General features: G+C 42.9%; 4 protein-coding genes across 4 annotated transcripts in view; 2 read left to right on the forward strand and 2 right to left on the reverse strand.

Annotated features, from left to right (window-relative positions):
* Window positions 1–6,571: 6,571 nt before the first annotated feature.
* Window positions 6,572–8,715, forward strand: LOC310796366 (amine sulfotransferase-like; the record flags this gene model as incomplete). Its single annotated transcript, XM_083658556.1, has 6 exons — window positions 6,572–6,725; window positions 6,824–7,032; window positions 7,573–7,699; window positions 8,049–8,143; window positions 8,269–8,443; window positions 8,597–8,715. The coding sequence occupies 6 exons, from the start codon at window positions 6,572–6,574 to the stop codon at window positions 8,713–8,715; spliced, it is 879 nt and encodes a 292-aa protein (XP_083514682.1).
* An 887-nt stretch (window positions 8,716–9,602) lies between these two features.
* Window positions 9,603–12,386, reverse strand: LOC310796367 (uncharacterized protein; the record flags this gene model as incomplete). The annotated part of the gene is made up of 3 exons (XM_083658557.1): window positions 9,603–10,934; window positions 11,261–11,359; window positions 12,206–12,386. The coding sequence occupies 3 exons, from the start codon at window positions 12,384–12,386 to the stop codon at window positions 9,964–9,966; spliced, it is 1,251 nt and encodes a 416-aa protein (XP_083514683.1). The 3' UTR covers window positions 9,603–9,963.
* A 737-nt stretch (window positions 12,387–13,123) lies between these two features.
* On the reverse strand, window positions 13,124–16,871 carry LOC310796299 (uncharacterized protein). The gene is made up of 3 exons (XM_083658461.1): window positions 16,800–16,871; window positions 16,019–16,117; window positions 13,124–15,623 (listed from the first exon to the last, which is right to left on the reverse strand). The coding sequence occupies exons 2-3, from the start codon at window positions 16,062–16,064 to the stop codon at window positions 14,653–14,655; spliced, it is 1,017 nt and encodes a 338-aa protein (XP_083514587.1). The 5' UTR covers window positions 16,065–16,117; window positions 16,800–16,871; the 3' UTR covers window positions 13,124–14,652.
* Window positions 16,872–18,701: 1,830 nt separating this feature from the next.
* The window catches only part of LOC310795909 (adenylosuccinate synthetase isozyme 2), a 32,498-nt gene continuing 30,984 nt past the window's right edge, over window positions 18,702–20,215 (forward strand). The window contains exon 1 of the mRNA XM_083658010.1: window positions 18,702–18,901. Within this exon, the coding sequence (XP_083514136.1) occupies window positions 18,716–18,901 (186 nt within the window). The 5' untranslated portion in view covers window positions 18,702–18,715. The remainder of the gene's footprint in view (window positions 18,902–20,215) is intronic.

Here is a 20,215-nt window from a genome sequence, read left to right on the forward strand (position 1 = left end):
ATGATGTCACCCAGTGGTTTTTGGACTCGCGTTTTAAAGCCTCTTTGCTGGTGATTTCTGGGTCATTTTTATCGTCGCCATGTTGGATTTGATTAGCGCCATGTCTAAAATTTGGAGCCAGAAGTGACCATATTTGGACAAAACGGTGGAGCTGGAGAGGAGAGAGCGAGGTGGCTACGGCCCCTTTTCCCTATAGCCCCCCCTTCCTTGCACTCCCCACCATCCACCCATATCCCCCTAGTCCAGGGGTGGGCAACATTTTTTTCAGACTTACATCACGTAAGTCGTTTATTATTATAGATCATACCTGCCAACACTCCTGATTTTCGCGGGAGTCTCCCTATTTTTAACCCTCTGTGATTGATCATTTCTCCTGTTAATCCCCTGATATAACTGTGATACAAATCCAATGGCTGTAGCAGATGAGATTTATTAACATAATTCTGCCTTTTATTTAGTTTTTGGGGGTTGTTTTTTCTTTTGAGGATGTTGAGGGCCAGATTTCCATGGTCCAGGGGCCGGGTCTGGCCCTGGGGCCGTATTTTGTCCATGTGTGCCCTAGTCACTCCCCCTACCCACCCCTCGAATCCCAACTCTCTACCAGCTTCCTAGCTATGGCTCCCGTTTTCTGACTCTTTCATCTTCTGACCCCGGTGGGGCCTGCCAGCCCAGCGCCGTGGGAAAGACTCTTGAAATTCTAAAATCGAACAACCTGAAAGTCGCATTACCGTTGTATCATCATGTATAGACTTTGTCTCTTTGGCCATCATCTCTGTATGACGGATGGCTTCTGTAATGGCACAGTTAAATCTGCAAAATCAGTGAGTTAAATCTGATTCTAAACTTCAGTATCTTCCGCCTGGATTAAAAACATATTTTCATTCATTGCCTCCTATCCTGGTTGTCAGTGTGTGATTGCTTGCTTGACGGCTTCCAGAGGATGTCTGCCAGATGTTTGCTGTCCTCCTCCAAACCCAACCCATGTTATCGCTGCCAGAACTCCCCATCCTCCTCCGCACTAGTAATCGCACTGGACCACCACACCCAAACGGCCAAACCTGGGTCAGAGTGCATCTGGAATCCCTTCAAATACTTCAGTTCACTTTAGCCTGGGTGGAGACATCACTGGGTGGAGACATCACTGGACATGCCTGGATGGGTTAAATGCAGAGGACACTTTTCACCGGCCACCGTCAGCATGAGTGTGTTGTGGCCGCATGCATGTGTTGTGGTGTTCGTGTGACAATAAAAGACGGGGCTTGTCCCGTTACGAGAGTTGTTTTTTTTATGATTGTTGAGTGCCAGTGAAATTCTTGCTGAGTGTTTTTGAGTGCAAGTCATCACTTTATGTGTATGTATGTATCTCTCTCTCTCACACACACACACACACACACACACACACACACACACACACACACACACACACACACACACACACCACAGAGAGAGAGAGAGAGAGAGAAAGACAGCCATACAGAGAGAGAAAGAGAGAGAGAGAGAGATAAACAACTGACCTCACCCAGAGTTTGGTCGTTTCAGTTTAGTCTTTTATTGTTTGAAAATATTTGGAGAAAATCCCCCCAAGAATAATTTTCATGCATTTTAACTTGACTGGGATTAACCGTAAGGCGATTTTGTCAGAAGAGTCTGGGGCAACCTGCTCAAATAGCCCCAGTCTGGATGAAGGAAATCCTTCCACTGAAACAGGTCAACTCAGGCTACGTGAGCTGACCTGTCTGTGGGAAGCTGGTCCCAAGGTTCCAGCGGTGCTTGGTGGTGATGTTGTGTCTTTGGATGGGTGTGGTCACATAACCAGATTAGGAGCTGGTTCAGCGTTTTGGCTGCCGGGTCACTATATGGCCAAGCTCTATGATTCAGCCTAGAATGTCAAATGGGAATCTCCTGAAGCAGCTTCCCAAACTCACAGATTGCTGACTGAGCTGCCGTACTTCTGTGTGAGATTTCAAGGCCACCTGGGACTGATCCAAGTGAAGATATCTAGGCCTTTATGCTCAGCTACTTTGACAGACGAGAAAGTCACAGATGAACACAGTTCAAACGTGACTGACTGAAGGAGTTTTCTCTGATATAACTGATATATATATATATATACTGTATATATATATATTTTACAGTGCACCTGAACGCAACATACAAGATACCCGCTGAATAAGTGTCCAAATGTTCATGTCATTCTGGCCAATACTCCACTTCTGTTATAACATTTCAGTCTGGAATATGGAATATCTTTCAATAATCTTTATGACTAAAAGGCTAAACGTAATCTCATGTGTAAGAAATGACTGTTCTACATTGAAGTAAAAAATGTAAATAATTACCTTGTTAGTTTTGGATTTATTTAGCTTCAACAGTGCATTTTTGTTCGTGTGACCCTCAACACAGGCTTTGAGAATCCCGGGCCACTTACTGATACTTATGCTTAAATTAACCCACTCATATTCTGGTTTATTTCAAGAAAAACATTTTGGCTAGTGGAAATTCTAATTGGCTGGTAACTTCTAGCAGCCATATTGGCAGGTGGCCAAAAAAGCTCATTTCAAGCCCTGCAGGGAGAGCAAGTGGTGACATAGGAGTGAGTGAGAAAAGGATCAAATATTGGTGTTTAAGACTGAATAATGACATCACAACTGTTAATTTAAAATGAGTTATTCCTCTAAACCTGACTTCAAATGCCCCAAATTGTTCTGCGCCAGCGCCGTTCGCCCCCAACCCTCAGCAAAATCTGGCCCTCTGGTGGCGAGGAATTTTTTTTGTGGTCCTCTCTATCATCAAATTTCCTGGGTTACGGCATGACAATATTTGTTCAGCCCCCGGCAACAATCTGGGTTTCTCATGTGGCCCCCCATGAAAAATAATTGCCCACCCCTGATCTAGCCTCTTAAATTGGCTCTCAAAGTGAACCGGATTCATGCATTTTAGTTTAAAATGTACACATTTTTCTTACAGGGGGCATGGCCCCCCGAACCCCCCAAGAGGGTCCAAGCATGGTCTAGCCACCACAATCTCTCCAAATCCTGTGGGAATCATACAGTTATTAGTATTTTCTTTGTTCTTAAAAATATACATTGCCTGTTTGTGTTTTGCAATATGGATATTGTTTTATTTATAATTAAATTGAGCATTGGGCCTTTATAAGAATGTTTATTTGTATTATTTCAATTGTCACACTCATCGATACATATTTGAGGTTTGTTTATTAATTTGGAAAAGGACCACGGGAACAAACGCCGCGAACATGATCCGACTACTTTTTCAATCTGACTGGCTACTCAAAAGTTTGGGGAACTCTCTGATTTAAAATGAGATATTCCTCTAAATTGAGCTTCAAATGGCCGCCGCCGACATCCGTGGGCCCAATGTCATATCCTTTCATGGGTCCCGAAATCCCTGGCTACTGCAACAACACCACCACCACCGACAACAACAACACCAAACAGAGCCTATGGTTAAGGGCTTGCAGGGTCATACAGTATAGCTTTTTCAAAATGGCAAGATTAATGAAATCAGATTAATGAAATCAGATTAATGAAATCAGATTAATGAAATCAGATTAATGAAATCAGATTAATGAAATCAGATTTTGGCTGGCAACACTTTTAGTTTGACTGCCCTTGAGCTGAATCTGCACTCTGCACACAATGTGCCAAATGTCACAATAATAGCCAGCGTGTCACAATAATAACCACCGTGGCAACTAGCTCAGCATATAAGCTATAAATGACAGCTCTGCATGTGACCTACAGTACACATATTTTTAACAGTTTAGTTGTGCGTTTAAAACATGGACAGACAAACAACAAAGAAATCTACTGTTCTTTTTTGTAATTTGTTAATTGAACCTTGACAGGTATTGTCATTATGAATTATGAAGTACTGGGTTATCAAAACTCTGAAGACCTCTAATGTAGTTGCTGAGCAAGTGGATAAATGAAAGTCTTCTGCCACCTACTGGTAAGTCACCACCCCACAATCCTCTCAGAACATGAAACAGGTAATACAGGCAATTAACATAAATCAGTGTCTTCTCCAAGTGGTAGACGATAAATGCCAGCTCATACATCAGGGATTATTGTAATGATAATAATATCATTACAAACACTGTGTGTACATTATATTATATGTGTAATGTGTTCAATGTCAAACTAGATGTAGACTTTTGGCTAATCTCATACATCACAAACATTGATCAACAGCCATTAAATATGAATCCAAGAGTCATTATAATCATAACTAGTCCGTGGAGATTACTGCATGAGCGAACGAACAAATGAATGAATGAACACACGCACACACACACACGCACGCACGCACGCGCACACACACACACACACACACACACACACACACACACACACACACACACACACACACACACACACACACACACACTGTCTCAAGTAACTCATCTTCATGATTTAATGTTTATTTGCTGCATTTGAATCTATGTTTATACCGCTCACTAATCCAAAATCCAGAGAAATTCCAGTCATTCAAGCTAATCTGAGACATGTTTAAAATTCCTAAACTTGAAACACACAAGAACCAAATCTTATCACAGTGAAGAACAACCTGTCAGGTATTAAATAATACAGCCAAAGCAGAAGGTCGTTTAAATTGTTGTGAAAAAGAAATATAATTTACAACCTTCAGCACATCCCCATACTTCCAATAAAGGATGTCCATCTGCTCACCAGCTGTATAATATATTCTCTTACATGGTCAAACCATGATCCCGTGTAAACTGTTGGAGAACGACACAGAGACAAGTCGATCATTAAAAATGTCAACTTCACTTTTCCTCTGGTATTTGCTTGTTTGTTTGTGTAATGATGACTCTGCTATTTTACCATCTCCATCCAGGAACTGCTGCAAGAAGTCCTCAAAGCTGTTTGGTGCTTCCAGCATGGTCCAACTGTGAGCAAAGTGGTAGAGGGACACCAGGACATCCTTGGGGTTCCTCATCACATACAACCTGAATAGTAGCACAACACATTTGTCGGCTCCTTTGCACGAGTACAATGCAATGTTTATTTACAATAAGATGGCGCTTTTACAATAGTGATAAGTTCTAGTAGTCCTTCCATCACTGGACCTGGGACATGAGAGCTGCCTGTTCAGAGTTCATGTCTGTGATTTGACGACTGCCTACCAGCATAGAATAGAATAAGATCTGTGGTTCACAGCTGATAAACCTTGCAAAACGTGCGGCTCTCAGAAAAGAGAAGTCACAGATGAAGGATGAATTCTGGAGCACACGGTCAATTTAAGCAGTTTATTGTGGTGCAAACAGACTGACGTTTCCATCTGTGGTTGTCGGGCATTTTTTTTATTTATTATTTCATAGCGAGATTTGGGGTATGTAGTGAGGAAGACATCGGTACGGTGGATCTCTACATGCTGGAGAGCATCAAGGTATTTGGGCTGCAACCCCTCCTGCACAACAAAGTTCCTCTTCTTGTACCTGAACAGGTAAGGGCTCAGCAAGTCCAGAGAATCCATCACGTCACGTCCTTGAAGCCCGATGAGATGCAGAGTCAGAGGGAATTCAAGTCAAGTCAAGTCAAGTTTATTTGTATAGCACATTTCATACACAGATGCAGTTCAAAGTGCTTCACATAAAATGGATGACATAAGAAAAAAGAAAAAAAGGATAAAATAGACATTTCATAACAGCTTTGTCTTTATACTGTAGTTTGGACGCCAAGCATACCCTCTACTGGTACCTTGCGTCTTCTGTGTGGCATGTATGGGGTGGTACGGGATGATATTCAACTTAGTTTCACTCACTACAACCATGCATAACTCCTCCCCTCCCAGGATTCTTGTGATTCTGGAATTGGCAGTTGCTGTAATGTTGTAAAGTTGCTGTAGAACCTGTTCTCCCTATAGGCTGAATAGGCAAATGCTTATGGCCTTTATTCAGTCTAATGGACCTCCACAGAACATTTTGCCTCGGGCTTCCAGCAGTTTAGAGTCGGTCCTGTCTGTTCTTCCTGTACTGATATAGTAACCAACCCCCCCATACTGTGAAACATATACACCTTTAAGCTTACCTGTTAAAATTACCTGTACGCTTTCAGGTAAGAATACACATGTACAAAAAATGGGGAACAGTACGAACATCAGGCAGGGTTGTCATAGAGTAGGCAGGCTAAAGTCACCCCTAAATAGATCTTGACCTCGAGAATACTCCCTATTATAACATAACGCTCTTGTCAAAATCAACATTTAAACCCATAGGATGTAGAGAGCTTAGTGTGTGTATCCAAAATAGTTCTCTTTTGCAAAAAAAAAATCATTTAACAGAATTCACACAATTTCCTTGCAAAATCACTAAGAAACGTGTCCACAGTTCAATCTCTTTTACATCAGTTAGGGGCGGGACTTCAACCTTACAGAGAGACAATACACTCCACATAGATCATTTAACACAAGAATCCTGGGAGGGGAGGGGTTATGCACGGCTGTAGTGAGTGAAACTAAGTTGAATTCCCTCGGACTCTGTCTGCATCTCATCGGGCTTCAAGGACGTGACGTGACGTGAGCCTCTATGGATTCTCTGGACTTGCTGAGCCCTTACCTGTTCAGGTACAAGAAGAGGAACTTTGTTGTGCAGGAGGGCCTGCAGCCCAAAGACCTTGATGCTCTCCAGCATGTAGAGATCTGCCCTACCGATGTCTTCCTCACTACATACCCCAAATCAGGTCAGTGACATGCTATGAAACAACAACAAAACATCCCTGCCTGACGCCCACAGAGCTTATTCTATTCTATTCTATTCTATTCTATTGTGTGCTGGCAGGCACCGCCTGGATGCAGCAGATCCTGGTGCAGATCATGGACGCTGCGCACCCTGATCAGGTGGAGGATGCCACCAACAGAGTGCGAGTTCCCTGGCTGGAGGCCAGCACCCTGGACAGCTCCCTGCGAGAGAGAGCTGACCCCAGACTCTTCCGCACTCACCTGCCCCCCGACATGCTGCCCCGTGGAGTGAGAGCCAAGAGAATCAAGGTAGCTTGTTACACTTTAAACCTCATTCAGACGTCAAATCACCGATAGTCCATGTGCCAGAGCCCATGGATGTCTGTAGATGATATTTTGGTATGATAGACATTCCTGAGTGGTAGCTGTGACACATTTACCAGCTCATGAAGTTAAACTCCCCCTAAAGTAATTTGCATTTTAGACGCTAGTGCATATCCTGGTTTAGACACATGGTCAGGACATTTTTCAATGTGTTATAATATTGTTTTTGGTCCTACTGTAAAGGGGACCTTCTTAGCTTTCATTTAAGGCCAGTTTTTTTTCTGATCATAATGGGGCACACACACACATATTAGGAGGCATTGTGACATCACTGATGTAATAACATTTAGTGAGCAACACACACACACACACACACACACACACACACGGGCCAATAGGGCAGGCGAGGCCACGCAGCAGCCGAGCTGCAGGCATCAAGCGCGTGTGGCGCGCGAGACGCCTAGTATTAACATACACTGTACTCGTGCAAAGGAGCCAACCAATTTGTTGTGCTACTATATTCAGGTTGTGTATGTGATGAGGAACCCCAAGGATGTCCTGGTGTCGCTCTACCACTTTGCTCACAGTTGGACCATGCTGGAAGCACCAAACAGCTTTGAGGACTTCTTTCAGCAGTTCCTGGATGGAGATGGTAAAACACCAGAGTCTCAATCACCAGTCTGGCATACTTTCAGAGTTGATCTTGAAATGATAAATTTGATCTTATTTCTGTTTGTTTCTCTTACTATACAGTAGGCTTATATATCTCTAAGTAGTTTGATTTGCATTGAATATGAAATTGTATCATGAATAAACCGCTCATTCAGATCTTTCACTTACTATATCTTACAGTATGTCTTCATTCATTTGCATTAACCTTTCCACTTGTATTTGCTTTTTTGTTATTCTGTAATGAGGCTGTCTGATATCAGAACCAACACAGAATTTAGAAGATGCTGCATTTTTTATGACCGACTTACCTCAGTGTCATTCTCCAACAGTTTACATGGGATCATGGTTTGACCATGTGAGAGAATATTATACAGCAAAGGACCAGATGGACATCATTTTCTTGGAGTACGGGGATATGCTGAAGGTTGTGAATCATATTTGTTTTTTCGCAACAATTGAACACAACATTGTGCTTTAGCTACATTGTTTAATACCTGGCAGGCGGTTTGTTTACTGTGATTATGGATGAAATACATTTGTATTTGACAGGACCTCAGAGGGGAAGTTGTGAGGCTCTGCGCTTTTCTGGGAAAAGATTTGACAGATGAGGCCATCGATCAGGTCGTGGAGGCGTCCGTCTTCAAAAACATGAAGACCAATCCCAAAGCAAACTTCAAAGACCTGGTTGAGACCCAACGCTACAAGAAGGAAACCATGCGCAAAGGTCCGTTTCTATGTTTCTAGAGGTGGAAAAGATGGGAATGGAGATTTTGCATCAAAATGTGTTTGACTTTGGCCTGTCATGATTCATAAACTTGAAATCATGAAGATGAGTTACTTGAAACTGTGTGTGTGTGTGTGTGTGTGTTCTGTGCAGGTATCGCAGGTGACTGGAAGGATTCCTTCACAGTGGCCCAGAATGAGCTTTTTGATCAAGTGTTCAGAGAGAAGATGAGTGACCTGCCTCTCACCTTCACCTGGGAGATGAAGCAGTAGCTGCCGAGGAGTCTTCACTCCTTCATTCAGTCTGCATTGCTCCATAAGAGAGATTTGGCCAGTCATCTTATTGGCTGTTGTTACTCGGGTTCTCCAAGTCACCTTGCTTAAGCCCGACTTGCCAAACCAGTCTGCAATACAAAAGGTTGAAACAGATTTTTGACGTTTGTCCCACAGACAGCTCTACATAGTTGTCCACCAATTACGTTTCCTGTATAACCTGTATTACTTGAACTGTATTTGCTTTCTAGTAACACATTGTTTTCAAAGGATTGTTGAGAAACCCTCAACCCCCCCCCCCCCCTTCCCAAAAAAAGTGGTGCTAAGTGAAAAATAAAAAAAAGGAGATGGTGACTTGATGCGGTCGAACCCGGGGCGTCTCCAGCTGGGGAGGCTTCATGTGGTGATTAATTATTATCATTGTCAGGTCGCCAATGTATATAAGAATTTGTTCTTAATGACTTACCTGGTTAAATAAAAGTTAAATAAATAAAATAAAAATTAAACATCCCATGGCCCATCGAAAAACAAGTACTTTGAAGACAAATACTGCTTTATTGAACTGAAATGTGTGTGCATGCCTGTGTGTATTTAACTGAAACTCAAGTTGCGTTTAGCAGCTAAATGTGGGGAAAAGTCTTCAGTCTAATTGAATGAATAATTTTTGATTGGTGCTGTGTGAGTCATGATAACACTCATGTTCTGCAGTGCAACATTGGATAGTTTATTTTGCATTACCAAAAATACACACAACATTCTTGTAATCTAGTGCAGTTTAATAATCAATGATGCAATCCAATATTGCTAGCAACTTCAAGAGTGAGGTTTATCTCCCCCCCCCCCCCCGGCTGTCACGAGCAGAGCTGTGGATACTAGGCAACCCTCCATTGTAGTGGTGTGTGGCACCGTGCATATACGCATTGTGCAACATACATGTATACTGTGGGCACGGTGTTACACAGGGAAAGGCTTACGGTTCAAAACCGTGGTTGTATACCTTAGAATTGTACCGTTACATCCCTACATCAGACTCAAATTCAGTCAATCCGGCACAGTGCACACTGTCAATCTTAAAAGAAAAAGAAAAAACTTTGAACAAAGCTCTACAGAATGTTTGACAAGGGATATGAATCACAATCGTTTAAATCCCAATTGAAATATGCTGTCAAATAATCATGATTATCGACCCCCAATATTGTTCAGCCCTAGCGGAGAGCACCCATGCCATTCAGTGTGACAAACTTGAACTCAATATTTTTCTGCATGAGTCCTCAAATGACATTTCAGGTGTGTGCTTTGAAGAAATCCTCTGCCGCACACTTGACACTGGTGCGGCCTCTCGCCTGTGTGGCTTCGCATGTGCTTCTTCAGGTGGCCGCTGTGTGTGAAACTCCGGCCGCAGAAAGAGCAGCAGAAGGGTTTCTCCCCGGTGTGAATTCTCATGTGTATTTTCAGGTCTCCTTTTCGACTGCACTCTTTCCCGCACACGGGGCAGCGGTGCAGTTTCACCCCCGCGTGGCTGGCCATGTGTTCGGTCAAAGCAGTGCTGCCGGCGCAAAGTTTACCGCACAGGCGACAAAACCTGGAGCCCTTGTGCTTTTTGAGGTGTGTCTTAAGACTGTCAGCGGACTCCATGTTTTTGCCGCACACACCACAGAGGGTTCCTGCATCTTTTGAATGTATGCGCTGAACGTGATTTATTAAGTGCTGCATATATGCAAAAGACTTCTGACACAAATAGCAGTGGTGGTGGTCAGGTGCAGAGGAGTTTCCCGAATCTATAAGGGACATCTGGGTTTTGCCTGTCAGTGTGTTGTTCGATTTAAGTTGATTAAAACCTGTCACAGGTCTCTCTCTACCACGACCATCTGGCACACTTTCATCACTTTGAATTTGAGGTTGCACAGATGGAGCTGAGGTGAGACGAGGTAGGGTGAACTGCATGATGTCAGCTCCCTGCACCTCCTGAAGCCGCTCTCCGCTTTCATCGTTTTGAATCTGAGGCTGCAAAGACGGACTTGGGGCTCGCTCATGTTTCACCCAAGTAGAGGAAGAAGGGAGATAGAGGACATCCTCTTCCTCAAACTCTTGAACCGGTTCTTCTTGCCAACTGGTCCATGATTCCTGGTCTTCCTCTTTAATGTGTAGGGTCTCCGGGTCCCACTGGCTCCGCTCCTCAGGAGGGATCTCCTCCTTACAGACGGCAGGCTGAGGCGAGTCTGGAGACAACAGATTTTTTTTTAGCATCTCTCACATTTTAAATATATTACCTCCACCATGGAGGTTACTCTATGTTTTCAGTGCTGTGTGTTTGAGTCTTTGTTTGTTAGCAGGAGTACAGAAAACCTAATTGCCTGATTTTCATGAAACTTGCTGCAAGGATGTAGCATGAAGGGTGTAGCATGAAGGGTGTAGCATGAAGGATGTAGCATGAAGGGTGTAGCATGAAGGGTGTAGCATGAAGGGTGTAGCATGAAGGATGTAGCATGAAGGGTGTAGCATGGGCAAAGGAAGAACCCGTTCATGAACAAGCAATAGCACAAACCTTGGCGGAGGTCTGGGTTCTCCGAGTGCCCGTCTAGTTCACCCATGTTCTCATCACTGTTGGTATAAGCATGTGGTTGCTGCCAGGTGTCTTCTGGTCCTAAAGACAAAAGCATGACACCAACATTGTTGAGTTTAGGGGTGTGATATTCCTACTGGGACCAACTTTGCCAAACTTTACGCACTCACAGTATTATAAGGTGCATCGGATACAATCAATACAATTTATATATGCTGTCATCCAGAGTGATTTACAAGGATTGCAAAAGTTAAATAAGTAAACATTCCTCAAGGGTCATTGTGTCAAATCAACTAAATTTCAGAAGCTACCTTTGATAGATTTGTAATGAACATCTAACCTTACAAAACACTTGCGATTTTTTCCAGCTACTCCCATAGGTGCACATCACAAAATCAAGTGTTGAAACTGCCAGAAAATGTACTCTGGGTACTTCCAAGTCTCTCTGTAAAAGATAGTGCTGCTCGCTTTCAAAGTTTAGACCCATAAACTTGCTCCGAATCAAGGGGGGAAATGACCCTCTACAAAATTGGGGGAAACTCACTATATTGTTCAGTGAGCTTTGGACTTTCTTCATAACGTATAATATTCCACCAGGAGAAAAATGATCAAACTCAATTGAAACGGAATGACCCTCAAGTCAAACATCAACAGGGTAAGTAGCCAGATGATTCCATAGTTCCATGAAAACAAAGAGTGGCACATTGCACATAAACAGTTCAGTAAAACACCATGTCAAGGCAATAATTAACGTATCACAAAATGGCCTGGATGGAAGTGATGAGCTAAACCTGCTACATAACGTGAACAGTTTCCACCTCCGATGCGTGAGCCATTATATTGACTTTTGTTTTCAGGATAATATTGTTAATTAAAACGTCCGATATCATCGGATAGGCTACATGACGAGCATTCAGCATTACTCACCTGTTTTCTTATTTGAACCAACATCGAGCAGCAGCCTTGTCAGGCGCTCAATCTCCTGCTGAGAGCTGGAAACTTCTTCCTCATATTTTGATATTGTTTTTTCAAACACCCCAAATATTTCCTCAGCAGCGGCTGTCAGTCGCTCGTTTACGAAAGCCCTGAGAAGCAGCGGTGCAGACATTTTACCCTCACAGGTTGTTGGTTGTTGGCGTGGCTGGTGCAGGTTTTAGGTTAGCTTGCAAGCTAAGGAAGTAAACAAAACCAAATCCCGCGGATTGTCTCGTGAGATTTGAGGCGGTTTGGGTGAATCTTGGGCGCTCTCCAGTGGAAACAGACTGGTATGGATGGACGACAATTTACTGTGCTTGACGGTAGCTGAACTTTGGACAGTTTCCACTAGTTTTTTTTTTGATTTGATTTTTTTAGGCAATTACGAATGACCAACTTTTTTGTTTGTTATAAAAGAAAATATCTGATTCATCCTTTTAAACCCAACCTTGATCAATTAATTTAGGGACAATTAAGGCCCTCAAAAAGTCAAGAGTACTCACCATTTTGAGAGGTGTTCATTTTGGTAGCTATTGCACTGATAACACCGTCCACCCGTCTTAGGCAATTTTAATTCAATTATGACGATGCTTGAAATAAGGTCTGGCTAACAAAAGTTTATGAAACAGCAAACATGGTGTTCAACAAGATAATTTTCACAAATGAGGACCATTTTCTTGATTTTTGAAGCTAAATGCCTTTTTTTTACACGATTTTCAGAAAACGCTTCAAGTCATAAAAGTGGTCCTCATTTGTGAAGATGATCTTGATAAGGAGTGCTTGTAACACACTGATAAGTCATTATTTATTTGTTATTTCACAATTTATTTATTTTCACAAAGATTCACTGCAGTGACTGAATTGGCACTTTATTGTTGATCATTAGCCTACATGAAACTGGCTTGATGACTAAAGGGGAAAATGTGACAACATGAAAGACAGTAGTACAAAAGAGTATATCATCATTAATATACTGCTGCAAAACCAACTGTGATAGCAGATTATACTCAAATGTTGCACAAGCAGTAAGCATAGGTAGGCTACTGCCACTCCTTCTATTAGGAATGATTTGGGAGGTTTTTGGTGGATTCAGATGATGTCATAATTTAATGAAGTGGCACATCGACAACATCCCTTCCCTGCTTCCCACTGATGTCACCCACCACCGATTATGTCACTGTTGAGATGTCACATGACCAGAATAGTCATACATTGTAATTTTGTTACTTATGGTTGGAATTCTAGTTAAAAGAAATGATTACCCTTTTTGCTGGGAACCCCTTGGAGCCCCCTCAAGGACCCCTGGGGGTCCACTTGAGAACCACTGCCATACCTTTCTGTGTATCTCGCTGTTGCCCAATGCCCATCGACCATTATATTGGTAACTTGAAATGGATTTAGAAGATACAAAGATATTTTGCCTTTCACCATAATACTAAGTAATGGTGCTAGCTGACATCAGTTAATGACGTCTACAAATACCTGCTAAATTACCTCCATAAGTGATGTGATGTATAGTTTTTGAGATATTAACTTTTGTAATTGGCACAGCTATTCAGTTTATTTCATACTAGTTAACTGCTGCAGTGGCAGCCAGAAGTGCTTTTTGTTGTCGTAATGTCACCCTGATTGGTCCTATAAGTGCTATAATATTGTGATTAAACTTTATGTGGGAATCATTGGCCTAAACCAGCAGAACAATTAATGACAAACACATCATTAGTTTTAAGAAGGAAATTCTGATATATAGAAGGAATGACAACAAATTCACAAATATGTTCCCTCAATGGTAACTGCAGTTTTTTTTAGATAAAATGGAAATTACAATAAAAATAGAAATTCACTAGTCATTGCTGGAAAAAGAGTTAATTGCTGTGATGTTAATGAGTAAGTCTTCTCACCCCAACCTGGGTCAGCTGAACAACCTGGGTCAGCTGAACAACCCGGGTCAGCTGAACACTGAACAGTGGAGTACAGCTTTCAAAAAAAAAAAAAAAAAAAAACCCACAATATCATCTTCTGCAATTTCCAAATTGCAGCAGCTGCAATGACTTGCTTAAGAGAGAGGGGGCGTCCAACTCCAAACTGGATTTCTGAACAAGGTGTTACCGTGGGCACGGTATTACAGGGAAAGGCTTATGGTTCAAAACCGTGGTTGCTCCTTGACCTTGATACCGCAGTATACCTACAGTACATCATACTCAAATTCAGTCAATCCTGCAGTGCTCATATTTACTGTCTATGGTGCACACTGTCAATCTGTTAAAAAAGAAGAGAAAAAACAACAAAGTTCTAAAGAATCATGACAAGATATGAATCTCAATAGTTTAAATCGCAATTGCAATATGCTGTCAAATAATAATATTTTTTGTTTGCCATTCAGTGTGACAAACTTTAACTCAATATTTTTCTGCATGAGTCTTCAAATGACATTTCAGGTGTGTGCTTTGAAGAAATCCTCTACCGCACACGTGACACTGGTGCGGCCTCTCGCCTGTGTGGCTTCGCATGTGCTTCTTCAGGTGGCCGCTATGTGTGAAACTTCTGCCACAGAAAGAGCAGCAGAAGGGTTTCTCCCCGGTGTGAATTCTCATGTGTATTTTCAGATCTCCTTTTTGACTACACTCTTTCCCGCACACGGGGCAGCGGTGCAGTTTCACCCCCGCGTGGCTGGCCATGTGTTCGGTCAAAGCAGTGCCGCCCGCGCAAAGTTTACCGCACAGGCGACAAAACCTGGAGCCCTTGTGCTTTTTGAGGTGCGTCTTAAGACTGTCAGCGGACTCCAGGTTTTTGCCACACACACCACAGAGGGTACCTGCATCTTTTGAATGTATGCGCTGAACGTGATTTATTAAGTGCTGCATATATGCAAAAGACTTCTGACACAAATAGCAGTGGTGGTGGTCAGGTGCAGAGGAGTTTCCCGAATCTATAAGGGACATCTGGGTTTTGCCTGTCAGTGTGTTGTTCGATTTAAGTTGATTAAAACCTGTCACAGGTCTCTCTCTACCACGACCATCTGGCACACTTTCATCACTTTGAATTTGAGGTTGCACAGATGGAGCTGAGGTGAGACGAGGTAGGGTGAACTGCATGATGTCAGCTCCCTGCACCTCCTGAAGCCGCTCTCCGCTTTCATCGTTTTGAATCTGAGGCTGCAAAGACGGACTTGGGGCTCGCTCATGTTTCACCCAAGTAGAGGAAGAAGGGAGATAGAGGACATCCTCTTCCTCAAACTCTTGAACCGGTTCTTCTTGCCAACTGGTCCATGATTCCTGATCTTCCTCTTTAATGTGTAGGGTCTCCGGGTCCCACTGGCTCCGCTCCTCAGGAAGGATCTCCTCCTTACAGACAGCAGGCTGAGGCGAGTCTGGAGACAAGGGATTTTTTTTTAGCATCTCTCACATTTTAAATACCTCCACCATGGAGGTTACTGTATGTTTTCAGTAGTAGTAGTAATAGTAATTTATTTCGGCCCATTTGTCAGTTTCACATAGATGCACTACAGTAATAATGTACGTTATACATAAAAGGACCAAAAAGGTGTAGGCTGAAGCCGTAGCTTATGTATTTTCAGTGCTCTGTGTTTGTGTCTTTGTTTGTTAGCAGGAGTATGGAAAATCTACTGGCCTGATTTTCATGAAACTTGCTTGAAGGGTGTAGCATGAAGGGTGTAGCATGGTGGAAGGGTGTAGCATGAAGGGTGTAACATGGGCGAAGGAAGAACCTGTTATTCTTTGGAGCGGAACAAGCAATAGCACAAACCTTGGCGGAGGTCTGGGCTCTCCGAGTGCCCGTCTAGTTCACCCATGTTCTCATCACTGTTGGTATAAGCATGTGGTTGCTGCCAGGTGTCTTTTGGTCCTAAAGGCAAAAAAGCATGACAGCAACACCGTTGAGTTTAAGCCTAGGGGACCAACTTTGCCCAAACTTTAACGCACTCACAGTAGGATACAAGCATAATAAAATTTAGATGCTGTCATCCAGAGTGATTTACAATAACTGCAAAAGTTACATTAAGTAAACATTGCTCAAGAGTCATTCTGTGTCAAATCAACTAAATTTCAGAAGCTGGCACTTTGATAAGATTATTTTGTGGTGAACATCTAACTTTACAAAAACACTTGTGGGTTTTCAACTACTTCACAAAATCAAAGTTTTGAAAGTGCCAGAAGCTTGTACTCTAGCATAGCTAGGTGCCTCCAAGTATCTCTGTGCTCCTACCTTTGCTTTCAGTGTCGCTTTTAGAGCCCTAAACTTGCTCCAAATCATATGCGAAGATTATCGTTTTTACCCTCACTGTACAAAATTGGGAGAAACCGTAAAACACTATTCCTAATAGCGGTTAACGCTAACGTTATGTCAAGGCAATAATTAACGTATCACAACATGGCCTGGATGGAAGTGATGAGCTAAACCTGCTAAATAACGTCAACAGTTTCCACCTCCGATGCGTGAGCCATTATGCTGACTTTTGTTTTCAGGATAATATTGTTAATTAAGACATCTGATATCAGATACATGACGAACATTCAGCATTACTCACCTGTTTTCTTATTTGAACCAACATCGAGCAGCAGCCTTGTCAGGCGCTCAATCTCCTGCTGAGAGCTGGAAACTTCTTCCTCATATTTTGATATTGTTTTTTTTCAAACACCCCAAATATTTCCTCAGCAGCGGCTGTCAGTCGCTCGTTTACGAAAGCCCTGAGAAGCAGCGGTGCAGACATTTTACCCTCACAGGTTGTTGGTTGTTGGTTGTTGGCGTGGCTGGTCCAGGAATTGTAGGTTAGCTTGCAAGCTAAGGAAGTAAACAAAACCAAATCCCGCGGATCTTCTCGTGAGATTTGAGGCGGTTTGGGTGGATCTCTGCTCTTTGGCGCCCTCCAGTGGAAACAGACTGGTATGGATAGACTACAGTTACTGTGCTTGACGGTAGTTCAAATAATTTCAAATTTGGACAGTGTTTCCAGTAGTTTTTTTTTTTTTTTTTTTTTTTTTTTTTTTTTTAGGCATTTACAGCCAACTTTTAAGAAAATATCTGATTCCTCCTTTGAAACCTTAAACCCTCCACCTCCCATTTTCCTTCAACCTGACAGATGCAGTCATACAGATATTCATTGTGTTACTTATGGTTGGAATTCTAGTGAAAATAAATTATTAGGCTACCCTTTTTGCTGGGGACCCCCTGGAACCCCCTCAGGACCCCTGGGGGTCCACTTTGAGAACCACTGTATAACCTTTCGGTCTATCTCGCTGTTGCCCATCCATGATTATATTGGTAACTTGATCAGAAATGGATTTAGAAGATACAATTCTTGTTTTGCCTTTCATCATAGTACTAATGATACTAGCTGACATCAGTTATAATGACTCCAAAACTTGGTAGCCGGTAGGGTAGCCTACCTAAAACTGCAATTCATTTGGGCTGGATACCAGGCTATCAAAATCAGAACCAGAATCTTGCTCACACTCAAGATCTTTGAGGCAGAGGCGTTGCGTTGTCTGTTACTGGGCAGTGGGCCTTACTGTTGAGAAGGAAAAAAAAAGATGGATGGGCCCTCATATTTTGCCTTTGGAACAATGTGTATCTTCCGTTGTGGACCTGGCTGTCATGAGATGTCAGTGGCCTGTATGCATGATGCTAAAGTAGAACATATTACGTGCTGAAATTCATTTATTGAAGCTGTGCGTGGGGGCCATGGCCATCTCCATGACATCTCTGTTTGTTTTGTTTTTGTCTGATGCTCTCAGGGAGGAGTTAAAGAGTTTGATGATGGCCATAAACTTGGTGCAATGTTTTTTTTTATCACCTTCAAATTATCAACAGACAAGTACGGTATTCTATATAAAATTCAACAGGCAAACTATTGAACACATTTGACTAATTAACTTACTGTTCTTGAGACCAAATAAAGTTCCAATGTAGTGTCTGAATTCGACTTTGAATTGTTGTATGTGTGGTTTCCTGGTAGTGCATTTGCATGTATGAATGTAATATTCATGCGAGGTTAGTGAGAAACATCAATCCAAGCATCTTGACTCTTGAACACACCCCCAGTGGGTGTGTGTCTATTCAGCCAAAGATTATATAACGATACAAGGAAGGAAGATATATAGCTATCATTGTGCTTGAGACCAATTCCTTGTTCACTAATTGGAACCTTTATTTTTAATGCAAGATGCTTGTTTTATTTAGGCATAACAGTGAAATATACGGTCCTATGGGTGTCTTTAAGTTGATGTAAAAAAAAAAAAAGAAAACCTGCGTTTCGCACATGCGAATTTGAAACAGTTGTACGCATGTGCGAGATGAATTCTCCGCCCCCTACTTGTGGCGATTCCGCTGTAGCGATGAAGACTCCTCTCTCTCCCTCTCTGCACTCTTTGGTCCACACACAGCAACCAGCCAGCCCAGTGGGAGAGAGAAAGTACTCAGGCAGGCAGGGACACAGAAGAAGACATGTCGGAAAGCGGGACTCAGGAAGCCACTGTGGCCCCGAACGGCAGTAGCGACTATACAGCGATACCCAGACCCACCGTCGGCAACAGAGTGTCCGTGGTGCTGGGGGCGCAATGGGGCGACGAGGGAAAGGGGAAAGTGGTGGATCTGCTGGCACAAGACGCGGACATGGTGTGCAGATGTCAGGTTGGTGTTAGCCCATGCTGCATTCATCGGTGCTGTGTGTCTGTCCCTCCCTTCACACCCAGCAGGTAGCTTGCTAGCTTAGCTAAATAACGTTACCGTCCCTCTCACATTTTAGTTGACAGCAGCGAGCTAAAGTTATTGTTTGCAGCAAGCAAGCCAACGTTAATGCGAACTTGCTCATCAACACACCCCAGTCAGTGTTGTTCTCAAGATCTTGCTAACGTTAATGTCACCTTGAATTCTTGCTAGCTAAGTCGATACTGTTGAGCTCCACAGACATCTAAATGCTGTGATGATTATTATCGCCTGTCGCGTACGTGCACATGGTTTGGGAGTAGATCACGTTAGCTGCTGTGTGAGCTAGTAAAGGTACCTTTGGCTAAATGAAGTGTCCAAGTGCATCGACTGTTTGGCAACGTTAACCTCCAGCTAGCGTTAACGCTAGAAAAATGCATAGGTTATTTTTCAGTATGCGACCCCCCCCCTACAGCGTATCACATCCTACATGCGAGAACTTTGCATCCTGCACGATCAGATCGCCCCTTGGAGGCTGCAGCTGCACACAACCTTATCGTTTCAGTGCAGACAGAGCGTGGGAGGGGATGGGCCAAGTTGAGCATATAGATCTGCACACATAACTAAAACACTCAGGGATGTTTTGGGTGTGTTGAGAGGAAGGATCAAGTTGGACTACGAGTTTCCTCTTATGAGCTCTCATACATTAGAGTTCTACTCATACACCTGCCTTTGGCATATTACTTACAGAACCAAAGTCGATTGACCTCGACTGCTCTAGTAATGGCACATTACCTTTATTGGCATTATACCATTTTATGTGAAGCACTTTGAATTGCCTCTGTGTATGGAATGTGCTATACAAATAAACTTGACTTGGCTTGACTTTATGGCAGGTTATTGAACAGCTTTTTTTCCAGACCAACAGTGATGGTCAGTGTCAGTCAGGTTCTCAGGACTTGGTGGTTGATCAGCGGTATCTACACATCACTGCAGAGGAGGTTTGCACTTGTCTCAGCAAGAAGGACCGTGGTTTGATTCTGGGCCCTTTCTGTGTGGAGTTTGCATGTTATTCCCCATGTTTGCGGTTGTGGTGGTACCTAAATTTGGAATTATTATCTGGACTGGTCTGGTGACCTTTCCAGGGTTTTTCCCCTGCCTTCTGCCAAACATGTCCTGGGATAGGCTCCAGGCCACCGTGACTCAAATAAGTGGGTAAATACTGGTACATAGCCTACAATGAATGAATGCAGGGGAGGGAGGCCAACACAATGATTGATTCCCTGCCTCAAAAGCTAC

The sequence above is a fragment of the Poromitra crassiceps genome (genome assembly GCF_964638095.1).
Source record: "Poromitra crassiceps genome assembly, chromosome: 22".
Lineage (NCBI taxonomy): Eukaryota > Metazoa > Chordata > Actinopteri > Beryciformes > Melamphaidae > Poromitra > Poromitra crassiceps.

Coding starts and splice junctions, on each gene's coding strand:
- LOC310796299 (XM_083658461.1), bottom strand. CDS start 16,064: ATGGGTGAACTAGACGGGCACTCGGAGAGCCCAGACCTCCGCCAAG. Junction 15,624..16,018: donor GAGCCCAGACCTCCGCCAAG/GTTTGTGCTATT, acceptor CCTTGTCTCCAG/ACTCGCCTCAGCCTGCTGTC.